This window comes from Gracilinanus agilis, chromosome 3 (assembly GCF_016433145.1).
Source record: "Gracilinanus agilis isolate LMUSP501 chromosome 3, AgileGrace, whole genome shotgun sequence".
NCBI classification, from domain to species: Eukaryota; Metazoa; Chordata; class Mammalia; order Didelphimorphia; family Didelphidae; genus Gracilinanus; species Gracilinanus agilis.
Window position 1 is genome coordinate 562,007,190 of NC_058132.1, and position 26,703 is coordinate 562,033,892.

General features: G+C 34.4%; 1 protein-coding gene across 1 annotated transcript in view; it reads right to left on the reverse strand.

The window, feature by feature from the left end:
• PIBF1 (progesterone immunomodulatory binding factor 1) overlaps positions 1-26,703 on the reverse strand; it is a 320,388-nt gene that overhangs the window by 237,813 nt on the left and 55,872 nt on the right. The window contains exons 6-9 of the mRNA XM_044670598.1: positions 16,317-16,450; positions 13,370-13,478; positions 12,881-13,062; positions 11,635-11,760 (exon numbers count right to left, since the gene is read on the reverse strand). Coding sequence (XP_044526533.1) covers positions 11,635-11,760; positions 12,881-13,062; positions 13,370-13,478; positions 16,317-16,450 — 551 coding nt within the window. The remainder of the gene's footprint in view (positions 1-11,634; positions 11,761-12,880; positions 13,063-13,369; positions 13,479-16,316; positions 16,451-26,703) is intronic.

Consider the following 26,703-nt stretch of genomic DNA (forward strand, 5'->3'; position numbering starts at 1 on the left):
GAAGTGAAAACAAACTCAGCATATAAACAAAAATTTCTGACTAATAAAAACCAAACAAGTCTTCTGGATTATGTGTAAAGGAAACTAAGGGATCTTATCACAAGGGCAGAATCTAAGCTCTGGTGCCCTAGAGGTCAGTGGGAAAGCCCACAATTAAGGTGGGGGACTGATGAGTTCCAGGTATGAACGAATCATGAAAGTATTAAAGATGTATTCAAAAGCTGAGAGCAAGGTGCTCATGGACCAGACTTATGGATATATTTCTGATATTTCACATGATTGATTTCTGGATCCTTGAAATGGCTCAAATTTTGTGGAACTCAAACCTCTCCCGATGTCTGCAGTCTGGAAGGTTGGCATGCAATTTCTATAGCTTCTCTGTAATGGCATTTGTATGAGAGGGTGCCAGAGATATAGAGGAAGTAGGACTTCCAATTTAACTTCTGGTCTGGGAACCGGCTGTGCCAGTGTGTTGGGTTCCTTTCTTTTGCCTTGTTGCTGATTGCCAATATGATGCTAATGTCTCTATCACTCCACCTGTTTGACAATCCCACATCCCCCATTCCTGGAAACCTCAATAAAACTCAGTACACCTGTTGGTCTCTGTCTCTCTCTCAGCATCATAGGAGGAGCTGACAGGCTGGACATGATGCTGAAGAATCCTGTGTCTCTGTATCTATTTTCTCTTTTTATATCCTTTTTCCCTTAATCTTTAACCCTTCCACCTGTATTCCCCTCAGTCCCCAGCTTCCCTTTCAAGTGGTCAACCCACACAAGAATATCTTGTAGCTGCAGGGACAATGAGGCACAGCAACATCGTCCTCTGGGAGGCCCTAATGAAGGAGCATGGGCCAACAATTGGCCCACAGGCATGAAGTGTGAAAGTGAGTGGACTGAAGAAGGTTTGAAAAACCCAGGTGGGAAGGCATTTCACTCTCTTTCCGGACTTCCACAAATAGCGGAAAAGATAGCCTTGCTGCTGCTGAGGTAAGGCCTTAAGCCAGCCAAATGGAGAATTGATCCTAAATCTTTCCTTAAGGAAAATATATCTATATCTCTTTTCTCTCTCATCTCTCACTCTCTTGTTTTTTAATAAACGATTATAAATCTGGCCAGGCCCCCTTTTATTCCTAACAATTATAATTTTGTTCTTGGGACCTCTTCTCATATAAAAAGTAGTAACTTAAAAAAAAAAGCAGATGGGCGTTTTATTAAGATAAATGGAAATGTGAAAATGCTAGGTAGGAATGAAAGCCTTTTTAATTACAAAAAACTTGTAATCATTTGAAAATGTTTACAGAATTTTGCTAATCTTTTTTTTCACTTGATCTTAGCCAGAAGGTCCCATTAACACACAGACAAGCAATGAAGGGGATATATTATATATTTAAAAATTGAGACTGTAACATATTTTACATATCATATGAATAACTCCATAAGGGATAAAAAAAAACCAAGGTATTTAGAGTTGTGGGGGAACACCTTGGCCAACATCTTGTCCAATCTCTCAACTTTATAGAACTGCACAGTGTTTTGAAGAAAGCCAGATTTGGAGTCAGAAGATCAATATTTGAATTCCCAGCTTTTGCTACTTCATTATGAATTTAGGGATTTCACTTTTCTCTGGCCCCCAGTTTTCTAATCTATGAAATGAGAGAGTTGGAGATGATCTTTAAGTTCCTTTCTAGCTCTAAAACCTATTGTCTTATGGTGTTAACAGTTAACTTGAAACTTGAGAGGCATTTTTACTAATTTACAAACAGGTGATGGAAAGTATTATTAAAAATATGCAAAAAATATCTTACTTGCTACTGTAGCTAGTCCTCATTCTATGAGAGCTAATCAGTTTCACAGATTAGAAAACTGAGGGCCAGATAAAAGCAACGAATTCCCTAAATTCATAGTCCTAACTCTGTTTAACTGTCTTTAACTTTTTTTTAAAACCCTTACCTTTCCTCTTAGAATCAATACTGTGTATTGGTTCCAAGGCAGAAAAGTGGTAAGTGCTAGGCAATGGGGGTCAAGTGACAGCTAGGAAGTGTCTGTGTCTGAGGCCAGATTTGAACCAAGGACCTCCTGGCTCTGGGCCATTAGGCCACCCAGCTGCCAACTGTCTTTAACTTCCACTGTGGCTTTCATGTTTTATAGTCTGATAAATGAGACTAAAAATTCTGCCTATACATTTTACTGAAGAGGAAAATGGAGCACAGGAAACTTAAGGAATTTGCCTAAGGTCACAGAGCCTATAATTATATAGGCCAGATTTGAACCCGAATCTGCCTGACTCCAAGTCTAGTGTCTTATTCACTAGAACATGTGGATTCTAGCATTATGTATATCTAGTGTATAATTCCTTTTAAGGATGCTTAGAAATTGAAATTTAAATGTTTCTGAGAAAGTGGTGAATCTTTCACATTGTTGAAAGTCAAAGGAAAAAGGATATAAACATTCTGAAGGAAGCTACATGGTAGTGCAAATGGATAGAGCACTGGGCCTGGAATGCCAGAAATTTGCTAGTTGTGTGATACTGGGTGTGAGATAATGGGCAAGTCACTTAACCTTTGTGTGACTCCATTTCCTTAACTGTAAAATGGGGTAATCATAGCATCACTTTCCAGGGTGTTGTGAGGATAAATTAGATATTTGTAAAGTGCAAAGAATGGCAAATGCTTAATAAATCTTTTCTTCCTTCCTTCATTCCTTTTTACTTCCTTGTACTGGTTACAGGAAAACAATATTGATAATAGATAATAGATATTGTAAAACAATTGAGATTTTTTAGAAAAAGATATGAAATTAAATCATTTAAATCACAATGTTCTTCAAGATAATAAAGATTATTTTGGGGCAGCTGGGTGGTTCAGTAGATTGAGAGTGGTGCCCAGAGATGGGAGGTCCTGGGTTCAAATCTGGCCTCAGACACTTCCTAGCTGTATGACCCTGGGCAAGTCCCTTAACCTCCATTGCCTACCTAGCCCTTAATTGCTCTTCTGTCTTGGAACCAATACATAGTATTAAAGGTTATTTCAAGGATAATAAAAATAGAAGGAATCACTAGATGTGAATTATTATTATTATTAACTGTATGAACTTATGTACGGCATACTCTTTGTGTCTCATTTTCCTTATCTATTATGAGTGGTAGATAAAATCTCTAAGAACCTCTAAACACAATATGAGAAATGGAGCCTATATAGTCTTTTGTGGAAATTCAACCAGATTGGATACTGTGGGTATAAAGAGATGGGCAGAAATAGAAGTTCTTGGTATAAGGAATAACAAGGAGAAAGCTCCTTTTGTTTTCTTCCAAAGGCTGGAGTACTAGCCTCCCCAGTTCTGCCTTCCACTAATACAACCTGCTCATTCCAAACAAGACTTATGAACAGATGCAAAATAGAACTTAGTCTCACAGCTTCTACCCACTTCAATGGGTTATAATTGCTAGCAACAACAGAAATAGAAAGGTTCTTTTTAGTGTCACTCCTTTTTTCTTTTCACTTTTCACTCTAACCCCCTAGAGAAGGATAAACATACAAATAGGGGACACATAAAAGAGGAGTGGGAAGGGTGTTGGCTAGACTTTGAGTGAGAAAGATGACAATAACTCACTAACAGGAGGAGAGGGACCGGAAGGGGTACATACCAAACTAATTCTTAGAGGAAATGAAAGTAGGATAGAGGATTGTTATCCCAACTTTTCAATTTTCAATCCCAGACTCTTGAGGACTAGGATTTCAGGGAGAATCCTAGAAAGTATGAGATTTGTATGGTAAAAGGACAGAGGACAGGAAAGAAAATACCAAACTGTGGCAGCTGCCATAAAAGGAGTTCCTATAATGTCTGAGGCTATTCAAGTGAATATTTATTGACTGATATGTATGGGTTATACCTATTCATAGGGAGACAGGTAAATTAGGTTACCTGCTTCTATATTCAGAAAGGAAAGTAAAGGGTTACTTATAAAGCAACACTTATTCAAGAGTAATTTAATTTATAGAGTTGACAAGGAAGAGCTACTTAAGTTTTTCCATAAAAAGGCTTTTAAAAAAATTATAAAGATATATGGTGAGATATGAACAAGAAAGAGATTTTTTTGGCAAAAATGAAGAAATGCACTTTTACAATGATGAATGGAACTCCTGAAAATTGGTTCCAGGAATATACAAAATATCTTCAATTGTAATGTATTATATCTTTTCAACAAACCTTCATAAATAAACTTGGATTCAAAACTGTTTTACATCATAGCATGTTTCTGCAAGAAATGCGAAAGCTTTTTCTTGGACACTTGCAAAGTGATGTAATTTGTGGTCAAGATAGCGTTTGTTGATATGGTGGGATAAAGAAAAAAATCACTATAGTGACACTAATTATTGTATTTAAAAGCGCCCTCTTCGTATCCTTTTCTACTTCCTAACCTGACAGACCAATTATAAAACTACTTAAAAATGGAATACTATATTCTTTGCAACATTATACAGTCTTTTGACAAAACACATTTGTTGAACTATATTCACCTTCTGATCTCATTCTTCTGCCATATTTTTCTGTTTGCAATATGTTTGTGATCTTACAGGGATAATACCAAATATTTGTGGTTCCATTTCCTTAAGACCTTAATGTATCATCTCATTTTACAATCACAATATCCCATTCTCCATAGAAAGCAAAACATTCCTCTTATATAAGGAAACTAAGATATGGAGAAAACATAAACCCAAGAAAATTTATTAACTGTCCTTTCTAATAGTTGTAATGCAAAAGATGCAAGAGAGGTTTTGCTCTTGCAGGGGGCCAACTGAAAACTTCTGGCAGTTAAGCCTTAGAATTCTGAGAGAAAGTTCAGTTGGTCCCCGAGGCTTGAACAGAGCGGAAGGATCAACCAGAGTTCTATTTTGGCTTTCAGTTTTCTTTGGCCTGTGCCTTGTCTTTGAATAATTTGAACCTGGCTAATTTCTGTGGACCTCTCCCTGACCTTCTCCATATTATTTCCCTGTTTTCCTTGCCTGTTTTCCCGGGGGTCTGGGAGGCAGGGTGGCTTTTGGGTTTTTAGTGAAAAGACTTTGTAGGTTTAGTTTTCCCCAATAGGCAAGTAGGACATCCTTGAATTCAAACTATCCATTTAGTATACCCTCCACCTTAAAAGCAGCCAAATCTTCCCAGGTTGAGAGAGCAGGTTCTCTCTTAGTCTAACCCATTCCTGTGACCCTCCCCCATCTTTAGTTTCTCCATAGCAGTTGTCAGAAATCCTGAACCCCTCTCTCCTTCCAGACCAACCCTGAAACATTAATAAAACCCTTGGTTACCTAATCAAAACCTCTGGAGAATCTTTGTGTTGAAGAAATTAGGCAAGGGTTAAGGGGAAGGAATAATTCTCTTTTATTTCCTGAGGGAAACTGGAGGCATCCATTTTGGGAGGAAGTAGTTGCCCAACGCTTCCTCCTGAATCCCTTCAATTTCACTGACAGGGGCCTTGTGATACCTCCTTTGAGGACTTGAGAAACTGACAAGAAAGCCCTCAAGTCAGATTCAAACCACTTCTGTCTGGCCCTATTCCTTGTGTCTGTAAGGTACCTTTCCTGCCTGGAAGGGTTCAGCCTATTACCCCAATATCCTCTGTCTCTGACCTGAACACCTCACCCTGTACCCTTACCATCCTAACACCGCCTTGTCCATTCCTCCCTAAACTCAGCCATCCCTTTCATCCCTCTCCTATCACCTCAATCACCTTTTACCCCTCTGTCACTCAGCAAGGGAAGGAGATCATCCCATACTTTAGTGTGCCCCCTTTTTGTCCATTACATAGTTCTCTACTTTTCCACTTCTAAAATAGTTCTCTACATCAGCTGATGTAGCTGACTAGTTTGTTCATTAAATGCTTAAGGATATTCATATATAGATAAAAGTAATTGCTTATTTTCAAAAGTGCCTTTTATGACCACAAATGATTCTATAAAATAAGCAGCCTAGTTTCAAACAATGTTGATTTTAGTTGCACTAAAATGATGGAATCAAAATGATAAGGTAACAACATAGTGATATTATTTCCCTAAGTTTCATAAAACTCAAAAACTCTTATTTAGAGGCAAAATAATGTCAAGCAATACAATTATTGGAGATGTTCCAGATGAGTTCAACAGATAGTGAAATACAGATCCCTTCTTTTTGTGTAGAAGTAGGGGACTACTTTGGGAAAACATTGTAAGACAGATCATTATATCTGTTATTTTTGCTGGATTGTATTTCTTTGTTACAAAGAAGGGTTCGATTTTGCTTTAGAGAGTGGGATTTCAGAAATGATTACACAAAACCAAAAGACATCAATAAAATTTATTGAAAATGAAATGAAACAAGCTCAAATTAATAAAACCTAATATACAATAAAGTACCTGGTAGTACTTATGCAAGGTATTGCAGGATAAAAAAGGAGTAAATGTTATAGTTCTTTTTTAAAGGAATAGAATGTAATTTTTACATACTATGAAGGAATCTGATTTTAAATATTGCCAAAATTTTATAACATATCATAAAACATGGTAAACATTTAAGAACCAAATATGTGTACACAGAGACTACATGGGCTGATGGTAAAATAGAATGTAATGGACTCCTGTACTAGCAGCAATGCAATGACCCAGGACAATTCTGAGGGACTTATGGAAAAGAATGCTACCCACATTCAGAGGAAGAACTACAGGAGTGGAAACATAGAAGAAAAGCAACTGCTTGAACACATGGGTTGAGGTGGAAATAATTGGGGATGTAGACTCGAAACTACCACACCAATGTAACTATCAACAATTTGGAAATAGGTTTTGATCAACGACACATGTTAATAAAACCAGTGGAAATGCGCATCGGCTATGGGGGGTGGGGAAGTCGGGGGGTGAAGGGGAAAGTAAGAGCATGAATCATGTAACCATGTTAGCTTTTCTAAAAAAATAAAAATTATTAAATGTTAAAAAAAAAAAAGAATCAAATACGGCTTTATAAAAACAGATCATGCTCATGTAACCTCATTGATTTTCTGACAGTGTTCCTGTACTCATAGATAGGGATACTGGTATAGATACAATTACTGTGGTTTTAGCAGTCATTTGAAAAAAAGGCCTTATGCTATTTTTGTGGAAAAGATGGATTTATATGGGCTATATGATATTCAGTTGTTTCAATCATGTCCAACTCTTCATAACTCCATTTGGAATTTTTTTGGCAAAGTGGCAAAGATACTGGAGTGGTTTGTCATTTCCTTCTTCATCTCAATTTATAGATGAGGAAACTGAAGCAAACAGGGGTAAGTGACTGCCCCAGGTCACACAGCTAGTTCTTAAGGCTGGATTTGAACTCAGGTCTTCTTAACTCCAGGCCTGGCGCTCTTATCCACTTAGCTGTTCCACATTTGGAATTGTTGAATGGTCAGGCCCCAAAATTTGGTATCAACTCACAAAAGCAGCTCAAGTTCTGGCTTGGCTCTGTGCTATTTTTATCAGTGATATAAAAAAAGGCAAAGATGGCATACTCATCAAATCTGGGAAGAGTAGCTAATAGTTTGAATGATAGTGTTAGGATTCCAAATGCTTCTAAAGGACCAAAACACTGAGGTAAATCTAATAAATAATTTGAAAGGTATAAATATAAAATACTATTAATTATAAAATGAATAAATAGATAAATTTCTTAATTACAAAATGAATTAGATCAGTGATTCTATAATTGTGGAGCATGTGATCCCTGCAAATTATTACAAAGGTCCCAAAATGCAAAGTTGGACCAAGCAACTTTGTTTTTAACTTTAACTCTACCAAAATATGAAGTATGGCTTAGTATCATAAATAAACATTTCTCCCAAGGACCTAATACATATTACTGTTTAAAATTATATAGAGATGCCATTGAGATAAATAAAATCTGAATTTTAAAATGTATTTAATTAGGTTATTTTTATTAATTATTATTAGTTATTAATAAAGAAATAAAATTTATTTATAACTACTATTGTGTGAAGATGTGAAATTTTTTAACATTCAAAAAGGCAGACATAGCCTATAAATAATAAAAATTAAGGTTAAATTTTAGGCTTCTCTTTAAGTTTATTTTTTACTGTACATATAAATCCTAACACTAATCAAAGGAGATATTCCTTCTGTGTTAATTACACAAAATGTGATAGCCGAATGATACGCATTCAGCATAATAAAAAGCTAGTACCATTTGTTACACTCATTAGTTGGTTAAAATGAGGTACTTACTTCTTATGAGAATATCTCGTAGAGCATTTTAAAATGAAGTAAATATATATCAACTACACTCTGAATTTCAAATAGTTCTACAAAAGATTAGATATAATGATCTTCTTTTGAGGAAAATTTTTTAAAGCATTAAAGGTGGTACTGCCCAAACTCATTTAAAGCTCTCGGGCAGGTAGACTGAGGAGAAATTAATTAGATAATGGTGCCATTCAAAATTAGTTTCCCTTATACCACAATAATTCTATGAAATAATCCTTTCAAGCAGACTATCAAGCAAATCATATTTTAAACACAATTAATATAAGCAATACTTTTAATAAGATTCTTTAAGTATATTTCTTATGGACTTAATTTCATGTACATATTTTATTTTATGGCATTGATAGAACTCTTAATAACAGACTATATCAAGCAACAACCTGGAATTAAAGAAGGAAGATGCTCCATATTCTGTCTTTGCCACAGACTTTTAAAGTAACTGTTGAAGAAATCACCTTTTTTTTTGGTCTTAGATTTCCTATTTATGAAATAAAGTAAGGAGACATTTCTTTACGACTCTTTTTTTCAGGGCCCAGATAATAAAGTTAAAGAATTTAATATTTGGAAGTGGCCATCTAGTCCAGAGTATACCTGAAAAAAGGATCCTTACTAGGCATTGAATCATAAATGTATAATTGGGAAAGAGATGTTGAAGCATAATTCCCTCAGTTTATATAGGTCCAGAGAGGCTAAGGAACCTGCCTAGGATTATACAACTACTAAGTATCAAAGACAAAGCTTGAACTCGGGTCTTCTTGTCTCCACAACCAGTTCTTTATCCATTACACCATGATGTCAACACAATATGTCAGACAGCTGATAAATGAGAATCAACTGTTCTTTAAGGTAGCCCATTCCACTTTTGGCTCTCTCTAATTATCAGCACATTTTCCCTTGATATTCCAGTTGAATAGATGATTTCATCAGCATGGGTATTCTCTTTAGTAATGCAGATTGCAACCAACTAATTCTTTCCTATTCTTTGTGATTCTTTTCATGTTCTCCCCTAAATTTATTATAGGAAGTCTATCATTGCTTTCTCTTGATACTGCAGGGATATCCATTCCCACCCCCACCCCCCAAAAATAATGATTATATCTAATCTTTTGTAGACACCATTTACACTTAAGTTTCATCACATAACTAAATCATTTCCACCTTCCACCCAATCTGTAATGTGACAAAATATATACATATCATCTTCTAAAGCTTCTTCATATAGTTTCTCTACAATTTCAACTTCAGCAACTGACAATGAGAAATAGTCTGTATTTATTTACATGAGGGCCTTTTTGCAAATACTTATCATTAGTACTGTAAAGTATAATGACTAAATATCTACTTAAAAAACCTATTTCTTGGTCTTGATCAATAACACATGTAAAAATGCATGTTGGCTACAGAGAGTGGGGGGGTGCAGGGGAGAGTAAGAACATGAATCATGTAACCATGGAAAATTTTTCTAGAAATAAAAATTAACAAAAAACAAAACAAACCTATTTCTTATTGGCATCTGATAGAACGCATTCTGACAATCCTTTTTTTTGTCCTTCCAAGGCATACCCATTTGCCATTCATCCTTCTATTGAGCTTCTTATTTCTTATTCTTCCAGTTTATGATAAGAAAAATATAGAGAGAATATAGTATCTCATTATGCTAATTGTTGATTTAAAAAAGATCGCTACAGTAGCACAAAATACCTCCTTATACCTTTGTTTATAACAAAATGTCTCCCTTTTCATCCGTATGTCAAGATGTATCAATAGTTTTGGGAAAATTTAACAAGAGAAATAGCTCTGTTCAGTGCCCTTCTGATAATAAGATGAGGCATTAAACAGAGAAATGTAAGATCACTAAAAATACTTTCCATTGTGGTGGAAATACAGAATATTAAGTCAAACAACAAGCACTTCTCTGTGCTATGTGCCAGGAACTGTGCTAAGCTCCTGAAATACAAAGAAAGGCAGAAGAAACACAGTCCTTCTGAAGGAGCTCCCAGTCTAATAAGAGAGAGCATAAAGCACAGGCAAATCACTCTATGCATAACTGCAAATGTAAAGTAATTTTAGGTGGAGGAAGCAATAGCAGGAATAAAGGGATAGGAAAGGTCTCCAAAAGGAAGTATTTGAGAAGGGTAGAAGTAGATAGGAGTAGGAGGTGAGGAATGAGATGATTCTAGGCCTGGGGAATAGCTAGCACAAATGCAGAATAGGGAGATGGAGTGTCTTCTCTGAAAAACTGTAAGGACTCCAAAGGAGCTAGACTACAAGATATGTAGAGAGGAGGAAAGTGTTAGAAGACCAGAAAAGAAGAAGAGGTCATGCTGGGAAGGGCTTTAAATGCCCAATACATACTAAGGAGTCATACAAGTTCGGGGGTTACATGGTCAGACCTGAACTTAAGGCATAGATTAGTGCGGGGAAAAGGCTTGGGCGTCAGGTTGACCAGCCTAAAAGCCTCTAATCAAGGCAGGAGGTACTGAGAGTCTGTACAAGGGTAGCATGTCTGTACAAGTGAAGAATTGGGGATGTAGGAGAGATATTGTGCAACAAGATGCAACAACAGATGGAGTGGTGAACTCATCTATAATAGGGAAGCTAGGAAGAATGGAGGGTTGGGGGAAAGGAGAATGAGTTCTGTTTTGGACCTGTTGAGTCTCAGGTGCCTTGTGTACTATTTCTTCAATTTGAGTTGTCCAAGAGGCAGCTGGTGTTGAAAGACTAAGTTCAGTAGATAGAATGGGGCTGGATGTGTGTGGGTGCATGTGTGCGCACACAGACCTCCATAAATGGGGATCATTTGCACACAGATGACAATTGGAGCCACAAGGGCTAATAAGATACAAGTCATAGTCAGTTCACATGAATTATGAGTTTTTCTGGATTAGCAATATTTTCATGTCACCATTTCAGGACAGGTTTGACAAGAGGCTGATTTAGAATGCCATTGGTGGCAATTATGACTGCTAAACTCACAATTATATGAACATAAGAGAGGTTCACCAAGGAGTTTGTAAAACAAAGTAAAGTGGTAAAAGAAACGTTGGGCTAATATGTGGGGAAAAGTCATTTAGGCCATAATAAAAGACTGATCTGCCACGTGAGATGCTATAAAGTTATCCCCATATAACTAGGGTTTGCCAAATTTTACTTTATCAGTCATTGCTGCCACATAGAAATCATTTTAATTAGCTGAATATAATCATTTTTATACTTGAGAATATGTACACTCAAGACATTTTATCTCTAGATTTCTCAAAGAAATAGAATTTAATTCCTGCAAAATTATTCTTTCCTTTAACCATGGAGAAATAAAATATGATTTTACTGAGGTTTTTGTTCTTACCTATTTTCACGTTCATACATCTCCTTTGAGGTGCTTCGAAGGTGTTCAATTTCTTGATTTGTTTTCAATTTGATTTGTTCAAGTTCATCACGGAGTCTACTTTCATATTCTGTTTTATAAAGATCTCTGCATTTAAAAAGGAAGAGAGGAATCTTTATAGATTTAAGACAGCTATACCTTTAAAAAATAGTCTAATCTGCTATGTCATCTACATTATATATTAAACTTTTTGCAAAAGTTGGCTGTGTACAATGGTGCTATAATTTTGTGATACTCACCTAAAAACTCAAACTTGTTGAATAAATCTGCCTTTTATTCTAAGTGCCAACACAAAATATCAATAATTTCTGTTATGACTTTCTAATATTTTACTAATAGTATGTATATGTTCCTAGGAGCTTAGGCATTTCTGCATATGGTAGGTCTATGTTTTCCATTTAAAAATAATAACTTGTCATTTTCCCCTACAAAGCAGCTACAAAGAATTCTAGGGAATTAGCAGGGATGAGGTGGGGTGGGATTTAATGGACAGTGAAGGATATAATTAAGACATCATTTTTCCTTGTACTAGTATGCCTTTTTGTAACACAAAGATTATAGGAGACATAATAAGGATGGCTTAATTTTATGCACATTTTGGTGCCTAATGCGTTTCTCTGGCTAAATGAAAATTCAAAGGTACTTATGATGTCCATTTTACTTTCATAAATCAGTAACAAAAAAAACCACATTCTTTTAAAATCAAAATCTGATGGGCAGGAAAATACATTATAAAATGAAATAAAACAGTAGTAAACTTATTCCTCTTGCTTTTGGAAAAGAGAGAATTTTTATAATGGAAAAAAGTAACAGTGCCTAGAAGGATCAATTAGCCTAATACAACTTCTTTGGAAGTAAAATAAACTGTCATCTAATAATTAATAATAATTAAGTACAAAAGAGGAAAATAAAATCACTACCTTTCCCCAGAGAATTAGGGCTAGGGGGCAGATGAGTGTCTCAATGGCTTGAAAGCCAGACCTAGAGACAGGAGGTCCTAGGTTCAAATCTGGTCTCAAGACACTTCCTAGCTGTATGACCCTGGACAAGTCATTTAGTCCCCATTGCCTAGCCTTTACTGCTCTTCTGCCTTAGAACCAATACACAGTATTGATTCTAAGATGGAAGGTAAGATTAAAAAAAAAAAAGTGAAGGGCTAGGACAGTGGCATTATGTTGATATGTACAGAAAATAAAGTAAAACTTGCCTGGAGGTGACATATTTTTCATACATTTCCTCTCTAGCCTTTTTGGCTTCCTCAAGTTGAACCTGAAGTCTTTCAAGGCGATCTTCTTCATGGGCACAACGTATATTAAGTTCCATGTTTTGGCGATTAAGGTATTCTTTATCCTTTTGTAGCAAAGTAAGAGACTGCTGCAAGGTTGCAACCTAAGGACAAAGAAAACATTCAACAGGATATGGATTTTGGCTTAATTTTTAAACATCAGACTGGGCTATTTTCCTTTTTTTATTTGTGCTTTCATTTACCATGTAAAATTATTATCCATTTAAAGAAGAAAACAACCAAATAAAATGCCTATGTTACAATTAACTACAGAAAAAACTTGCAATAAAAATTTTCTTAAGTGAAATATATAAAAAATAACTTTTCTTCTCTTTTACAAACACCACCAAAAATCCTTTATTATTTTGGTAGGTAAAACATTTCTAAAATGTAAAAATTTTGAAAGCTTACCTCTTTTGATAAATCATTTCTTTCTTTAGTTTGAGCTTTATAAGAAGCTTCTAAGATTTCATGTTTTCGTCTAAAATCAGATAATTCTTGCTCAAGTGCATCCCGATCGCTGAAAAAAAGAGTAAATTGTGCTATTTTTGTGACTTTTGCTATAACTACTTAAATTCTGATATTCATAATCAATCATTAAAATAGATACCAAAGCTTTGACTTTTAAAAGAATTGGTCACATGAGTTAGAGAGAACCTGAAACACAATTATTTATGTCGATACCAAGGGATGTCTTACTGTTCAGGTATAATCTAAAATGATAGAATCATAGAACTTCAGAGCTGGAGAGGAACAAAAGCACTATGGAGTTCAGAACTATCTCCTTATTTTTAAATGAAATGAGGACACTGGAGATAAGCGTTTTACCTGGAGTTAATATAAAACTAGGGGCAGCTAGGTGGCGCAGTGAGTAAAGTGCAAAGCTTGGAGTCTGGAAGATTAATCTTCCCAAGTTCAAATCTGGCTTTAGACACTTACTAATATATAACACTGGGCAAGTCACTTAACCCTGTTTGCTTCAGGTTCCTCATCTGTAAAATGGGCTGGACAAGGAAATGGTAAACGACTCCTGTATCTTTGCTAAAGAGAACCCCAAATGGGATGATGAAGAGTCCGACTTGACTAAAAACTGACTGAATACAATGGAAAAACTGGGGTTCTTTGTTCAAGCCTTTTAGACAAATCTATAACCCCATATTTTCAAATTTTCTTATAATAAACATAAATATTTTATGATTACAAATGTATTAGTAAATTGGTAAAACAATTTAAAGTTAATTAGTAAAATATTCTCAAAAAACAACTCTTTTAGAAAAATGAATGCCAATTATAGTGTTCAATATGTTTTCTAGTGATCTTTAACTTTTTCTACTAGCCCTAAACCTTATCTTAGTCAAAACCCTCTTTGGAACTTATACTTTATTTTTAGGTTTCAGGACAGTTTGATATCAAAAGTTCCTACACAGACTCTTTTAGTTACTTCTAAAGTCATAGCTAACATATTTCTGATTTCTGAATCTGGAATTCCTCCTTTCTCTGCTTTACATATAGAAGAACCCCCCCCCCCCAGAATACCAAACAGATCATCCATGCTGAGTGGAAATACCATCCTGTTATCCCTAGAATACTTCTTCCCAAATAGAAGGGTGGAACTTTCCATAATGATAACAAATATTTTTATAGTGAAGTAAGTTGTACAATCAAGTGAATAGGTACCATAAAGATAATTTCATTTTAGAGGAGAGGAAGGTGAGATTCAGAGAAATGAAATGACATCAATTTATACATCTGGAATTTACTCAAGTCTCTTGACTCCAAATTCCATTTTATATCTACTTCTTATCAGATATTTCTAGAAGGGAATGACTCTGCTTTATTAACAATAATAAAGTAATCATTTGGGGCAGCTAGATAACTCAGTGGATAGAGAGCCAGGCTTGGAGACAGGAAGTCCTGGGTTCAAATCTCACCTTTGACACTTCCTAACTCTGTGACCTTGGGCAAGTCATTTAATGTCCACTGCATAGCCCTTAATGCTCCTTTGCCTTGGAATAGATATTGATTTTAACATAGACGATAAGAGTTATTTGAAAAATAAAAAATAATCACTTAGCAATTCCTTTGGCTCATGAAGAAAGCCTCAGATGAATAGTGTTCAGAATTATCTTTTAAAAACTCTATTCTCTTATCAGAAAATAATATTTTATTTTATTTTAAAATTTTTTCCATAGTAACATGATTCATGTTTCTTCCCTCATCCCACTCCCTTCGTGGAACTGACAAGCAATTCCACTAGGTTATATATATAGAATCATTCAGACCCATTTCCATATTATTCATTTTTGTAAAAGAGCAGACCTTTGAAACCAAAACCCTAAATCACATACCCATATAAATAAGTGATAAATCACGTTTTATTCTGGATTTCTACTCCCACAGTTCAGAAATATTTTAAACCAAAACAAAATACTTTTTCATAACAGATACTTAAATTGTTTTATTACAATTTGAGATACCATGAAATATTGTTTTCAGTTGTCAATACCTGGTATACCATTTAGATTTTTTTAAGACCTTACTATACTTTAAAACATTTTTAAAAAATTTTAATTTAAAAAAATTTTGCTGTTGTATATTTTCTCAGTGTTTTTAAAGGCACACAAACATCTAAAAACACTGAGAAAATATACAACAGCAAAATTATAAAATAAGAAAAGTACCAATTGCTCTAGTAACTTTTTGAATATAGAAGATGTTAAAAGTGAGTTGCATATCCAAATTAAGGAGTGGACAGTGGCAAAATTATTAGCCCAATTCAAATGAATGTTTCTTGGGAGTGAAACAGTTATATGAAGAGTAGAGGGTAAATGCTTTGTGTGGGAAGACTCTTTAAGAATCACTTAGATTTTTACTTCTTGGCCCTGAAGCATACACTCCTAGGCCACCAAATTATTCTATCTTCAATTAGAATGTAAGCTCCTTGAGGGAAAGGGCTGTCTTACCTGCTTATATTTTCATCTCTAGCACTTAGCATAGTTTCTGGCACATAGTAAATGCTTAATAAATGCCTTTTTAATCAACTGAAAGTGAAACTATGAGATTAATTATAATGAGGAGTTAGTAGTTATAGAAAAATTAGATGAAAAACAATAAATAAATTCAAGTGGCTTAGGAAATAAAAAAGATGAACATAAACATTAATTAATCTGAAGAATTAATTAATAAAACCTCAAGATATAGAAGGAAGGATTCTCTTTCTTTCCTTCTTCCTTTCTCTTTTCTAATTGGGGTAGGAGAGGTAGGCAGAAGGGAAACTAAATGTTTGTTTATTGAAATAAAATAAAAGTTAAATAATTAACTAAAGAGTACAAACCTTAGGTATCTAGTATATTCTTACCTTTTTACCTTATCATAGTTCTCTTGTCTGTAGTCACCTTGTTGAATTAACTGTTTTGTATCTGCTAATTCCAATGTCAAACGTTGACATCTAATCTGAAGTTCTGAATGATTTCTTCGCTCATCCTCATAGGTCTATGTAAATAAAAATTATAGTGAATCATTTCAAACAATGTATATAAGATTCTGCAGCTGAATCATTTTTTAAAGTTAAGAATGCTTTTACAAACAAAATGTACAACTCTAATTTTTCTTTTTTGTAACTTATGGTCTTCAGAAAAAGAAAATTTTAAATATACAAAGTTTGGTTAGTTTTTGTCTTTAACATTTTTGCTTTTAATCCCAAAGTCTTTTCTTCTTAACCCATATCCCTAAGCACCATCAGACTGACCTTACTTTTGTCACAAAGTAAAAACAAGCAAAATGAATAGACACAGCTGTATCTAATACCCTATATCACATTCTTTGTAGTTTCCCATTTCTATCCATATGAGGGAGTTGAATTTCATCATTAGTGTTTGGGACCAAGATTAACCATTAAAATTGATGAGATTTCAAATCTATTTTAATGTTATTTTTGTTGTGTATATGACTTTCTTGATTCCTGAATGAATTTATGTAAGCCTTTCTATGTTTTTCTGATTTGCTCATTTCTTATAATACAATAAGGGTCCATTATAGGATCATATATTCCTAGAATTTAGTGTTGGAAGTGACCTTAGTGGTCATCTAGTTCAAACCTTTTACTTCCAGATAGAAGTACAGAAAGGGAGGGAAGGAAGGAGTTTTCTCACTCTATCTCTCCCTCTCCAAACTTGCTAAGTGACTTTTGCATGGCCAGGATAGCTCTCAAAAAAATGCTGGACTTCCAGTTCTTAAATTCTTTATTCCAACCATTTTCTTTTATGAGCACTGATCAGTCTAGAATTTCTGAGTGATCTTTTTATTCAAGTTCAAAAGCTCCCCATAGAATCTGAGTTCCTGAGTCCAACTGGGAGCCAGCATCTCAGAGTTGGAAAAGATTTCTTTAAACTTATTAGAGAAAAAAGAGTATCTTTGCCAAGAGGATTATTCTGCAATTTAAAGACTAAAAAGCCCAATCATGAAGGGAAAGATCTTGACCAAGTCAATGGGTATTATTATTTATTTATAGGGTACAAATACAAGATTAATGGGGAATGTTTGTTCAAGAGTTTCTGTGAGTCACACATTTTCTGTGGTAGATGAAGTGAAGACTGTCACATAGTCAATACCCATACTCTATACTGAGACCCCATGACACAGCTGGGAACCCTCTTTTCCCACTCTGAAGAAACTTAGACCAATCATATTTGTTTTATTCAGACTTTCCTAGAGTTTTTCTCAAAGGTGGGAGCAATGGGCCCCAGGAGAGATCCTTTTGTTGGTCAGGCCCCTAAGACAACTCTAGGCCAAATAATTCCTAAGTATTTATTGGTGTTATGGGTGCATCAGTAACATTTATTTTACCCTCATCCTTATTGCAACAGTCAATGTATTGCTGTTGAAAGTAAATACTATATCTTGGTTATAGATATATACTTTTGATTATATTAAAGAAAGGCCTTTCTAAGGCTAGACTATTTTGAGTTCTGCACTTTTTAAAAGACTTTTTCATTGACTATTAATACAACCATATAGGTTATGTCAAGGGAAGCCTATAGTAGAGTGGAAAAAGGCAAGAGACTTCAATTCACATCCTATCTCTGTGGTCACTTTGTTTTATCCCTCCCTAGTTTATATAATATGATCATATTTGTCATATAAAAGAAGCCTGGTAAAAAGGTGTTTTTTTCTCCATAATTACTGAGGATTTTAAAATATTCTGAATAATAACTGGCCTTTAAATATTTGATAGAATTAGATTTTAATACATTTCAAATTCATCTTGAAGAGGGAATTTTTTTCCTTGGAAATTCAACTGGTTTCCTAAATGTTCCTTCTCTTATCCAGGTACCTGGAAAAAGTTATCTATACTAATTTCTTCTACTTGCATTCCTCTGACTCACTGATGTCTGATTTCATTAATGAATAGAATCTGCTCTCTAAAGAGACCAATGAAGTCTTAACTGATAAATCTAATGGTCTTTTCTCAGGCCTCATTCTTCTTGATCTGATGCCTATGATACAGGTGAACAATTTCTGGTCCTGGATAGTCTCTCCTCACTGTTTAAAAAAATATATATATACATACATATATATATATTTATATACACACACACACACGCATGCGCACACACACACGCACATACATATCACATGGTTCTTTTACTCTTTCTTGCTTTCCTTTATTTACTCATTGTCCATATTACACTGTGAGTGCTACTGGCTCTGTCCTGGACCCTCTTTTTTCTTTCTACATTCTAAGAGGCCTGATCATTTCCCAGGACTTTAATTATAATCTCTACACAGATGACTCATAGATGTGTATATTCAGTCTCAGTATCTCCCATGAGCTTCAGTCCTACATAATTAACTGCCTATTAGACATTTAACATGTTGTCCTGGAGACATCTCAAACTCAACATGTCTAAAATAGAACCCATTATCTGTATATCTAATTGCCTGTTGGGCATTTCAACTAAGATATTCCAGAGATATCTGAAATTATCTTCCCCTCAAAACTTCTTATAAACTTTCCTATTTCTGTTGAAGATATCACCATTCTTCCAATTTCTCAGATTCATAATCTCACCATCCTCAATTCCTCATTCTCCCTCATTTCAAATGCCCAATTATTTGCAAAATCTTTCTATTTCTACCTCCACAATATCTCATATATCAGTCTTTTTTTCTATACTCACATCTACTAACTTAGTTGAGGGCTTCTCTTATATTATTATAGTAGCATCTACATTTTCTTTCCCCATTCAATCATATCCTGTGTGTGTATTCTCATTCTCTGTCTCTCTCTCTCTGTCTCTCTGTCTCTGTCTCTGTCTCTGTCTCTCTCTCTGTCTCTCTCTTACACACTCACACACACACAGAAATAATATTCTACTAGATTCATACAAATCAATTTGTTTAGCCATTCCCCAGTTATTGAATATTTGTTTTATTTTTAAAGTTCTTTGCTACTATGAAAAGTGCTCTTAAGTGTATTTTAGCATATGTGGAACTTTCTTCTATCTTAAATCTTCTTTGGGTATATAGGGTTCTCTGGTCAAAGAGTACAGACATTTTATTCACTTTTCTAGTATGACTCTAAGTCTTTTTTCAGGATAATTGGAAAAATTCACACCACCATGAATGGCATTAGTTTGGTTATCTTTCCAAGGCTTTTGGAGGAGAGGAGATCTAATTGTTAGATGTAGGGTAAAATTTCAGAGGTGTTTTCATTTTCTTTTGTTTTTCCATTGTTTTTATCCTTCCTCTCACATATCTATAAAGCAAGTAAAGAAATGAAGAGACGGCTTTCCCAACTTTTCACAGAGCAAGGAGAGGTAGAAGACGTCTAAGTTTTTCTTCTCTTTTTCTTTAAAAGCCCTTACCTTCCATCTTGGAGTCAATACTGCATATTGGCTTCAAGGCAGAAGAGTGGTAACAGTGGGCAATGGGGGTTAAGTGACTTGCCCACGGTCACACAGCTGGGAAGTGGCTGAGGCTAAATTTAAACCTAGGACTTCCTATCTCTAGGCCTGGCTCTCAATCCACTGAGCTACCCAGCTGCCCCCATCTAAGGTTTTCTAATATTATTTACCTCCCTTCTTCTCATTTGAATAACTTCTCTCTTTGTTATCAACAACTTGACACTCCCCCTAACTCATTCAAAAGAAGTCACTTTGAGGTAAGGTGAGTTTTAGTCCATAGGAAATCATTTTAATGCTTTCTCCTCTTTTCCTGGCTCTTTCATGATATTTTAAATCTTCAGCTTTTTGCTCTAGATGATATCTCTCTTTTGTTTTATTACTGTGAGAATTTTCTCTGAAATATTATCTTTCTCAAACTCATGAAAATTGACTAACTTAGTCTTTTCTTGTTACTTTATTTTCTTGTGGTTCTCCTATTTGAAGTGCTTACCAGTAAAATACAGTTTGCTTAACTCTGGTAAATTTTAGGAGAAAAAAAGACAAATGCTTTTCTTTTGTTGTTATATGTATAAATAGCCGAAGGATTGCTGGAGAAGTTTGTTAATATAAGGAAACTATATTACTTAAGAAATACTTTAGAATAGTTTAGTAAGTTAGATTTATTTTAATAGATAAGAAAGGGAGTGAGATTAGCCTTGGCTTCCAAGGAAGAAACATTCCCTTGTGGGAAAGAATTGGGATTGGGTTATTAGTTAGAACTCTTTAGATTAGGAATATATGTGTGTGTGTGTGTGTGTGTGTGTATGTGTGTGTATATGTGTGTTTGTGTGTGTGTGTGTGTGTGTGTGTGTGTGTGTATCAGATCAATATCACTACTTTCCTTTCCTGTTCTTTCTTTGAATAATTTCAATAAATAGGAATTTTTTTAAACTAGTCTCCAGCAATTTCCTCAATAGCTAATACGGTTGATTCCCTCAACAGTCAACAACTACTGACAGCTATCAATCCTAATCAATATCAGGGTCAATATTCCCTACAACAACATGTTACTGTTGAATAAACTCAGCTTTGCAGGCTGTTAGTCTTGGATGGCTTCTGATCATCTCTCCTTTCTGTAACATTGAATTCCAACATCTTTTTTGGTTTCTTGTGAGAAAAAAATAATCTTGGATTAATTAAATGTATTTTCCTTGATAGTAAAGGGACCTTTTCTTGGATGCTTGGTGCTAAAATTCTTGAAGCTTAATCATTACATTCTCTAGTTATTCAACATTGGGATTTCTCTGTCAGAATCTATAGATGTTCTGAATTATTACTATATCCCCCATTACCTTAAAAAAAATATCTGAACATGTAAAACCCAGTGGAATTGCTTGTTGGCTCCAAGAGTGGGAGGGAGAAGTGGAGGGAAAGAACAAGCCATGGAAAAATATTCTAAATTAATTAAAAATGAAAATATATCTGAACAATTTTCCTGTATTTTTCTTATGGTACAATATTCAGACTTTTCACTTTATCATTTTTTTTTCTGGGATATACATGATTCTCAAGTTATTTCTGTGTAGCATATCTTCCATGTTAGTTACTTTGTTATAGAACTTATTTTTTTTTTAATTTTTAAAAATTTCCATGATTCCATAATTCTTGTTGTCTCTCTCCACTCTTCCCTCCCCCCTCTTGGAGTTGACAAGCAATTCCATTGGGTTATACATATATTAATCACTCAAAACCCATTTTAATAGTATTCATTTTTGTCACAGAGTAATCTTTTAAAATCAGAACCCTAAATCATATGCCCATATAAACAAGTGATAAATCATGTTTTCTTCTGGATTTCTACTCCCACATTTCTTTTTCTCAATGTGGTTAGCATTCTTTTTCATAAGTCCCTCAGGATTATTATGGATCATTGCACTGTAGCAACGTTGATTACATTTGGTCATCCCACAATATTTCAGCTACTGAATATAATGTTCTTCTGGTTCTGCTCATTCACTCTGCATCAGTTCATGTAGGTCTTTCTGGTTCTTATAGAAAACAAGCAGTTCATCATTCCTTATAGCACAATTGTGTAATAGGACATGTTTTTTAAATGCTTTTTTTTCTTATGCTGTCAAATATTCCTTCAGATGAATAGTTCTAAGTTTCTTAGTTCCCATTTTCTCTTCTCAAAGTCTTAATACTTTTGAGATATTCTCCGTTGTGTTCTAATTTGTATTATCTCATTTGGAGTTTGATTTCATCTTTGAGAAAACCAATTTCCACTGTAATTTCAATTGTAGTTTCCATCTTTATTTAATTTTCCTTTCTGTTGTATCATTTTATAGCTCTTCCCTCCCCTTGTCCATCATATGAAAATAAACAGCAGAACTGTTTTTGTTGTTATGCTTTCATTTTCTTTTACATTGTTTTGAGGTCATTTTCTCATAGCACAATCTCTTTTTATTGTATTATCACTGTGACCTTTTATAGTTTTGCTGGTCATTTTTGCCCTCCCTATCATGTTAACAACTGATTTTCTTACTTAGAAGCATGGTTCACACTCAAGCTTCCCTTGTTTGCTTTCTTGCTACTGGCTGACTGAACATGTCATTTCTCTGATCCACTGAGAAACCCTGCTCTCTCCCCTCTTAATCTAGACAGAGGAAGAGATCAAGAGAATCTCTTTAACACCAAGCATTTGGCTAGTTTGCTCCTACTCCTCCACAGCCGCCTCTTCCACTTTCTTCCCCTATCCAGACCTGGGAGCTGTGCAATTTCCTCTAACTAAGCCCTGAAGACAGCTAGCTTTCTGAAATACTGACTCAGGGAAATTCCAAAGGACCTATTTTTACATTCCATACTTCCTTGGCATAGAAGATTAGTTTGTGTTATGGGCTCTTCTCCCTTACCCTTCCTTGATCACTCTCTCTGGCTGTAGAGCTAGGAGACTGATAATCTTACCAACATTGAGGATGAGGTAGAGGGGAATCTGGATGCATGTATGCATGCATATGTATGTGTATGTGTATATCCATGGGGGGGCGTTGTTGAATTAGAGAAAATTGTTGTGACACAAATTCTCCTAGGCCAGAGCTCAAAAGTGATGTCTGTATCACTGGTTATAAGAAGTCTGTGGTAGATTAAAGATAATGGTATTAAAGTATGGGTTTTGTGATAATTCTCAAATGTTATTTGAAGAGTGGAGAGGTGCACTTTTATTGACTAACTCGCTAATTGCTTGTTAGTTCAAGACATTGGACACGGGTTCTTATGCTGAGAGCCAGGTTATTCAACCATCCTGCATATCAGTTAGCTGAAAGTAGAACTCAAAAAAATTTTCCCTAGAATAATTTTATAAATGCGAATTCTTTCTCCAAGCTGATTCACAAAAGTCTATTTAACCACTATGTAGCTAAAATGCCACACATTTGTAATGAAAAATAATTTTTAAAAAATTTGGTTACGGGGGCAGCTGGGTGACTCAGTGGATTGAGAGCCAGGCCTACAAACAGGAGATCCTAGGTTCAAATCTGAGTATACCATCATTTCATCTGCAAAGAATGATGGTTTAGTTTCCTCACTGGCCACTTTAATCTCTTTGATTTCTTTTTTCTTCTCTAATTGCTATAGGTAGGGTTCCTAGTACAATATTAAATAATAGAGGGGATAATGGGCATCCTTGCTTTATTCCTGATCTTATTGGGAAGGCTTCTAACTTGTCCCCATTGCAGACGATACTTGCTGATGCTTTTAAATATATACTGTTTATTATTTTGAGGAAATGCCCTTTTATTCCTTTATTTTCTAGTGTCTTTTAAAATAGGAATAGGTGTTGTATTTTGTCAAAAGCTTTTTCTGTGTCTATTGATATAATTATGTAATTTCTGTTAGTTTGGTTATTGATATGGTCAATTATGTGGATGGTTTTCCTAATATTAAACCAGCCTTACATTCCTGGTATAAATCCCACATGGTCATCGTGGATAATCCTTCTGATGACTTGCTATAGTCTCTTTGCTAATATTTTACTTAACATTTTTGCATTTATGTTCATTAAGGAGATTGGTCTGTAGTTTTCTTTCTCTGTTTTTGGTCTTCTTGTTCAGGAATCAGTATCATATTTGTGTCATAAAGTGAATTTGGTAAGAATCCTTTGCTTATTTTGTCAAACAGTTTGTGTAGTATGGGGATTAGTTGTTCTTTAAATTTTTGATAGGATTCACTTGTGAATCCATCAGACCCTTGGATTTTTTCTTAGTGAGTTCCTTGATGGATTGTTCAATTTCTTTTTCTGAGATAGGATTATTTAAGTATTCTATTTCCTCTTTTGTTAATATAGGCATTTTATAATTTTGTAAATATTCTTCCATTTGACCTAGATTATCCTAGGCTCAAATCTGGCTTCAGACACTTTCTAGCTGTGTAACCCTGGGCAAGTCACTTAATCCCCATTGCCTAGTCCTTACTACTTTTCTGCCTTGGAACTAATACACAGAATTGATTCTGAGAAAGAAGGTAAGGGTTTAAAAAAATGGTTACAAATGTAATACATGAAAATATGTGAATATGGAAGCTTCTAAATAAATCCCCACCTTGCTCCCCAAACAGACATTGGAAAAAAGATAATTTGGTCTCAAAATTATAGAAAAAGTCCACCACCATGAAAATTTATGGTAAAAAATAAGATTATCAACAATTTATGGGACAAAAGAATCATAATACATTTAAGAGTGTGAGACCTACACTATTAAAGTTTTTATATCTTTTAAGTTTATTTATATCTTTTAAGCAATTTTTTCTCTTCTATTCTTTGATCACAAATATGTAAATCATAAATATCTTTAAACTGATATTAATTATAAAAATTGGATTACCCACACTTTTACTAAATGAAACATTCTAAGTGACAGCAGAATAGCTTGATCATAGTAAATTGACCATTAGCCTTCTTTAACAAATACAAAATGAATGTCAATTGAAAAGCTCTCAAACATTTGCCAATTTTATAACTGTCTTTGCTTTCCATAGTCCTACGTATCATATTACTTTCCATCAACTGGATGGCTCAGGAGTCACTATTATTGTTAATAAAAACAACATTTTTATCTGGCTTTACATGTTATCTCATTGATCCTCACAACAACTCTGTGAGGTGGAAGATACTGTAATTTTCATTTTACAGCTTAAAACAAAGTTTAAAAAACTTGCCCAAGATCATACAGCTAGTAAGTAGTTGAGGAAAGATTGTAACTAGGTCTTCCTGACTCTAAATCCAATACTTTATCCCCTGCACCACCTGCTTACCAGGGGACTTTGGTTTCACAAGATGAAATAATTTCATTTTCCACAACTTTAATTGGGATTAAAATTAAGCTAAATTATACAGTAAAAATGGGCTAAGTTATACACTACTTTGGTCTCAAAGGATTTGTTCAATTTTCACAACTTTAAATGGGATTAAAATTGCTAATTTAAGGGGGCAGCTGGGTAGTGTGGATTTTAAAATTAATATTTAATATCTCCAAAAGTATAATATTTATAGAGATTTATTAATATTTAACCAGAGAGCTAGAGAACACAGAGAACGTTCCTCACTCACTTCATGTGGAAGAGAGAAAGTGTGGCAGAGCGAACCCAAATTATATACAGAACCATAAAGACACACATATATGAAAGGCAAAAGGAATTGTGGGTAATATAGAAAGGAAGTTTGGGTAATGTAGTTTTAGGGATTCAAGATAATTCTAACTATACAATAGTTCAGTGGATTGAGAGCCAGGCCTAGAGAGAGGAAGTCCTAGGTTCAAATCTGACCTCAACCACTTCCCAGCTGTGTGAATCTGGGCAAGTTACTTAACCCCCATTGCCTATCCCTTACCACTCTTCTGCCTTGGAGCCAATACACAGTATTGATTCCAAGACAGAAGGTAAGGGTTTTTAAAAAAAAAATTGCTAATTTAAGATATGGGGCAAGTTATTTCTTTCTTAATTCATTACAATGACAAGAAAACATCCTTTATAATAAATTGTTACTATTATCTTATTAAAATCCGACAACTTAAGTTATTCTAATTTATTTTACACTAAAATACACTGAATGTTTTCAAACATTTTAATTATTTTTAAAATTTAATAAAACAAGTATTTATATAAAGATTTAGCTTTTTGGTAGATTAGCAATAATAGGCATGGGGAATTATATAATTGTGCCATACTGGTTAATCTGCCAGTCATTTCCTAAAAAATGGAAATGATCTTTTAAAATTATATTTAGGGTGATTCTCTTCTAGAAAAGACCCTTACATTTAAAAACTAAATAGAATTAAACAAATATTATTTCAAATATCCCTCTAAGTAAATTGCTTGATAGAAACAGCAAGATTAATTAGAAAATTAGAGATATTTGAAAAGAGAAAAATTACTTGCATTTTGTATTTTTAAAATTGTACTCTTTTTACTTCTATTCATAACTGGCTATGGATTGCATTGTATAAAAGATCATTGTCATTATTAATTAAATAATAAAACTGTGACTAAAAGAACATGATTTAAAATGAACTTTCTAGCTAAAGTATAAATTGGCTAAAAAATGTATAGTACTACTTTTAAAACAGTGAAAAGCTATATAAACCAAAATGAAATTACTTTGAATGTAATTAATTTCATTTACATCTTTTATGCCTCACCCTCTGTAACTTTGGATCTAAGTGGCAACCTATATGTCAAAATAAGTTATTAATTAAGAAACTGATCTCCTTTATGTGGAGAGACATGAACAGTTATCAGATTGGAAATGGACAGTTATCAGATTGGAAACAGGATATTGTGTCTCTCTCTAAAATCAGTAGTTCAAAACAG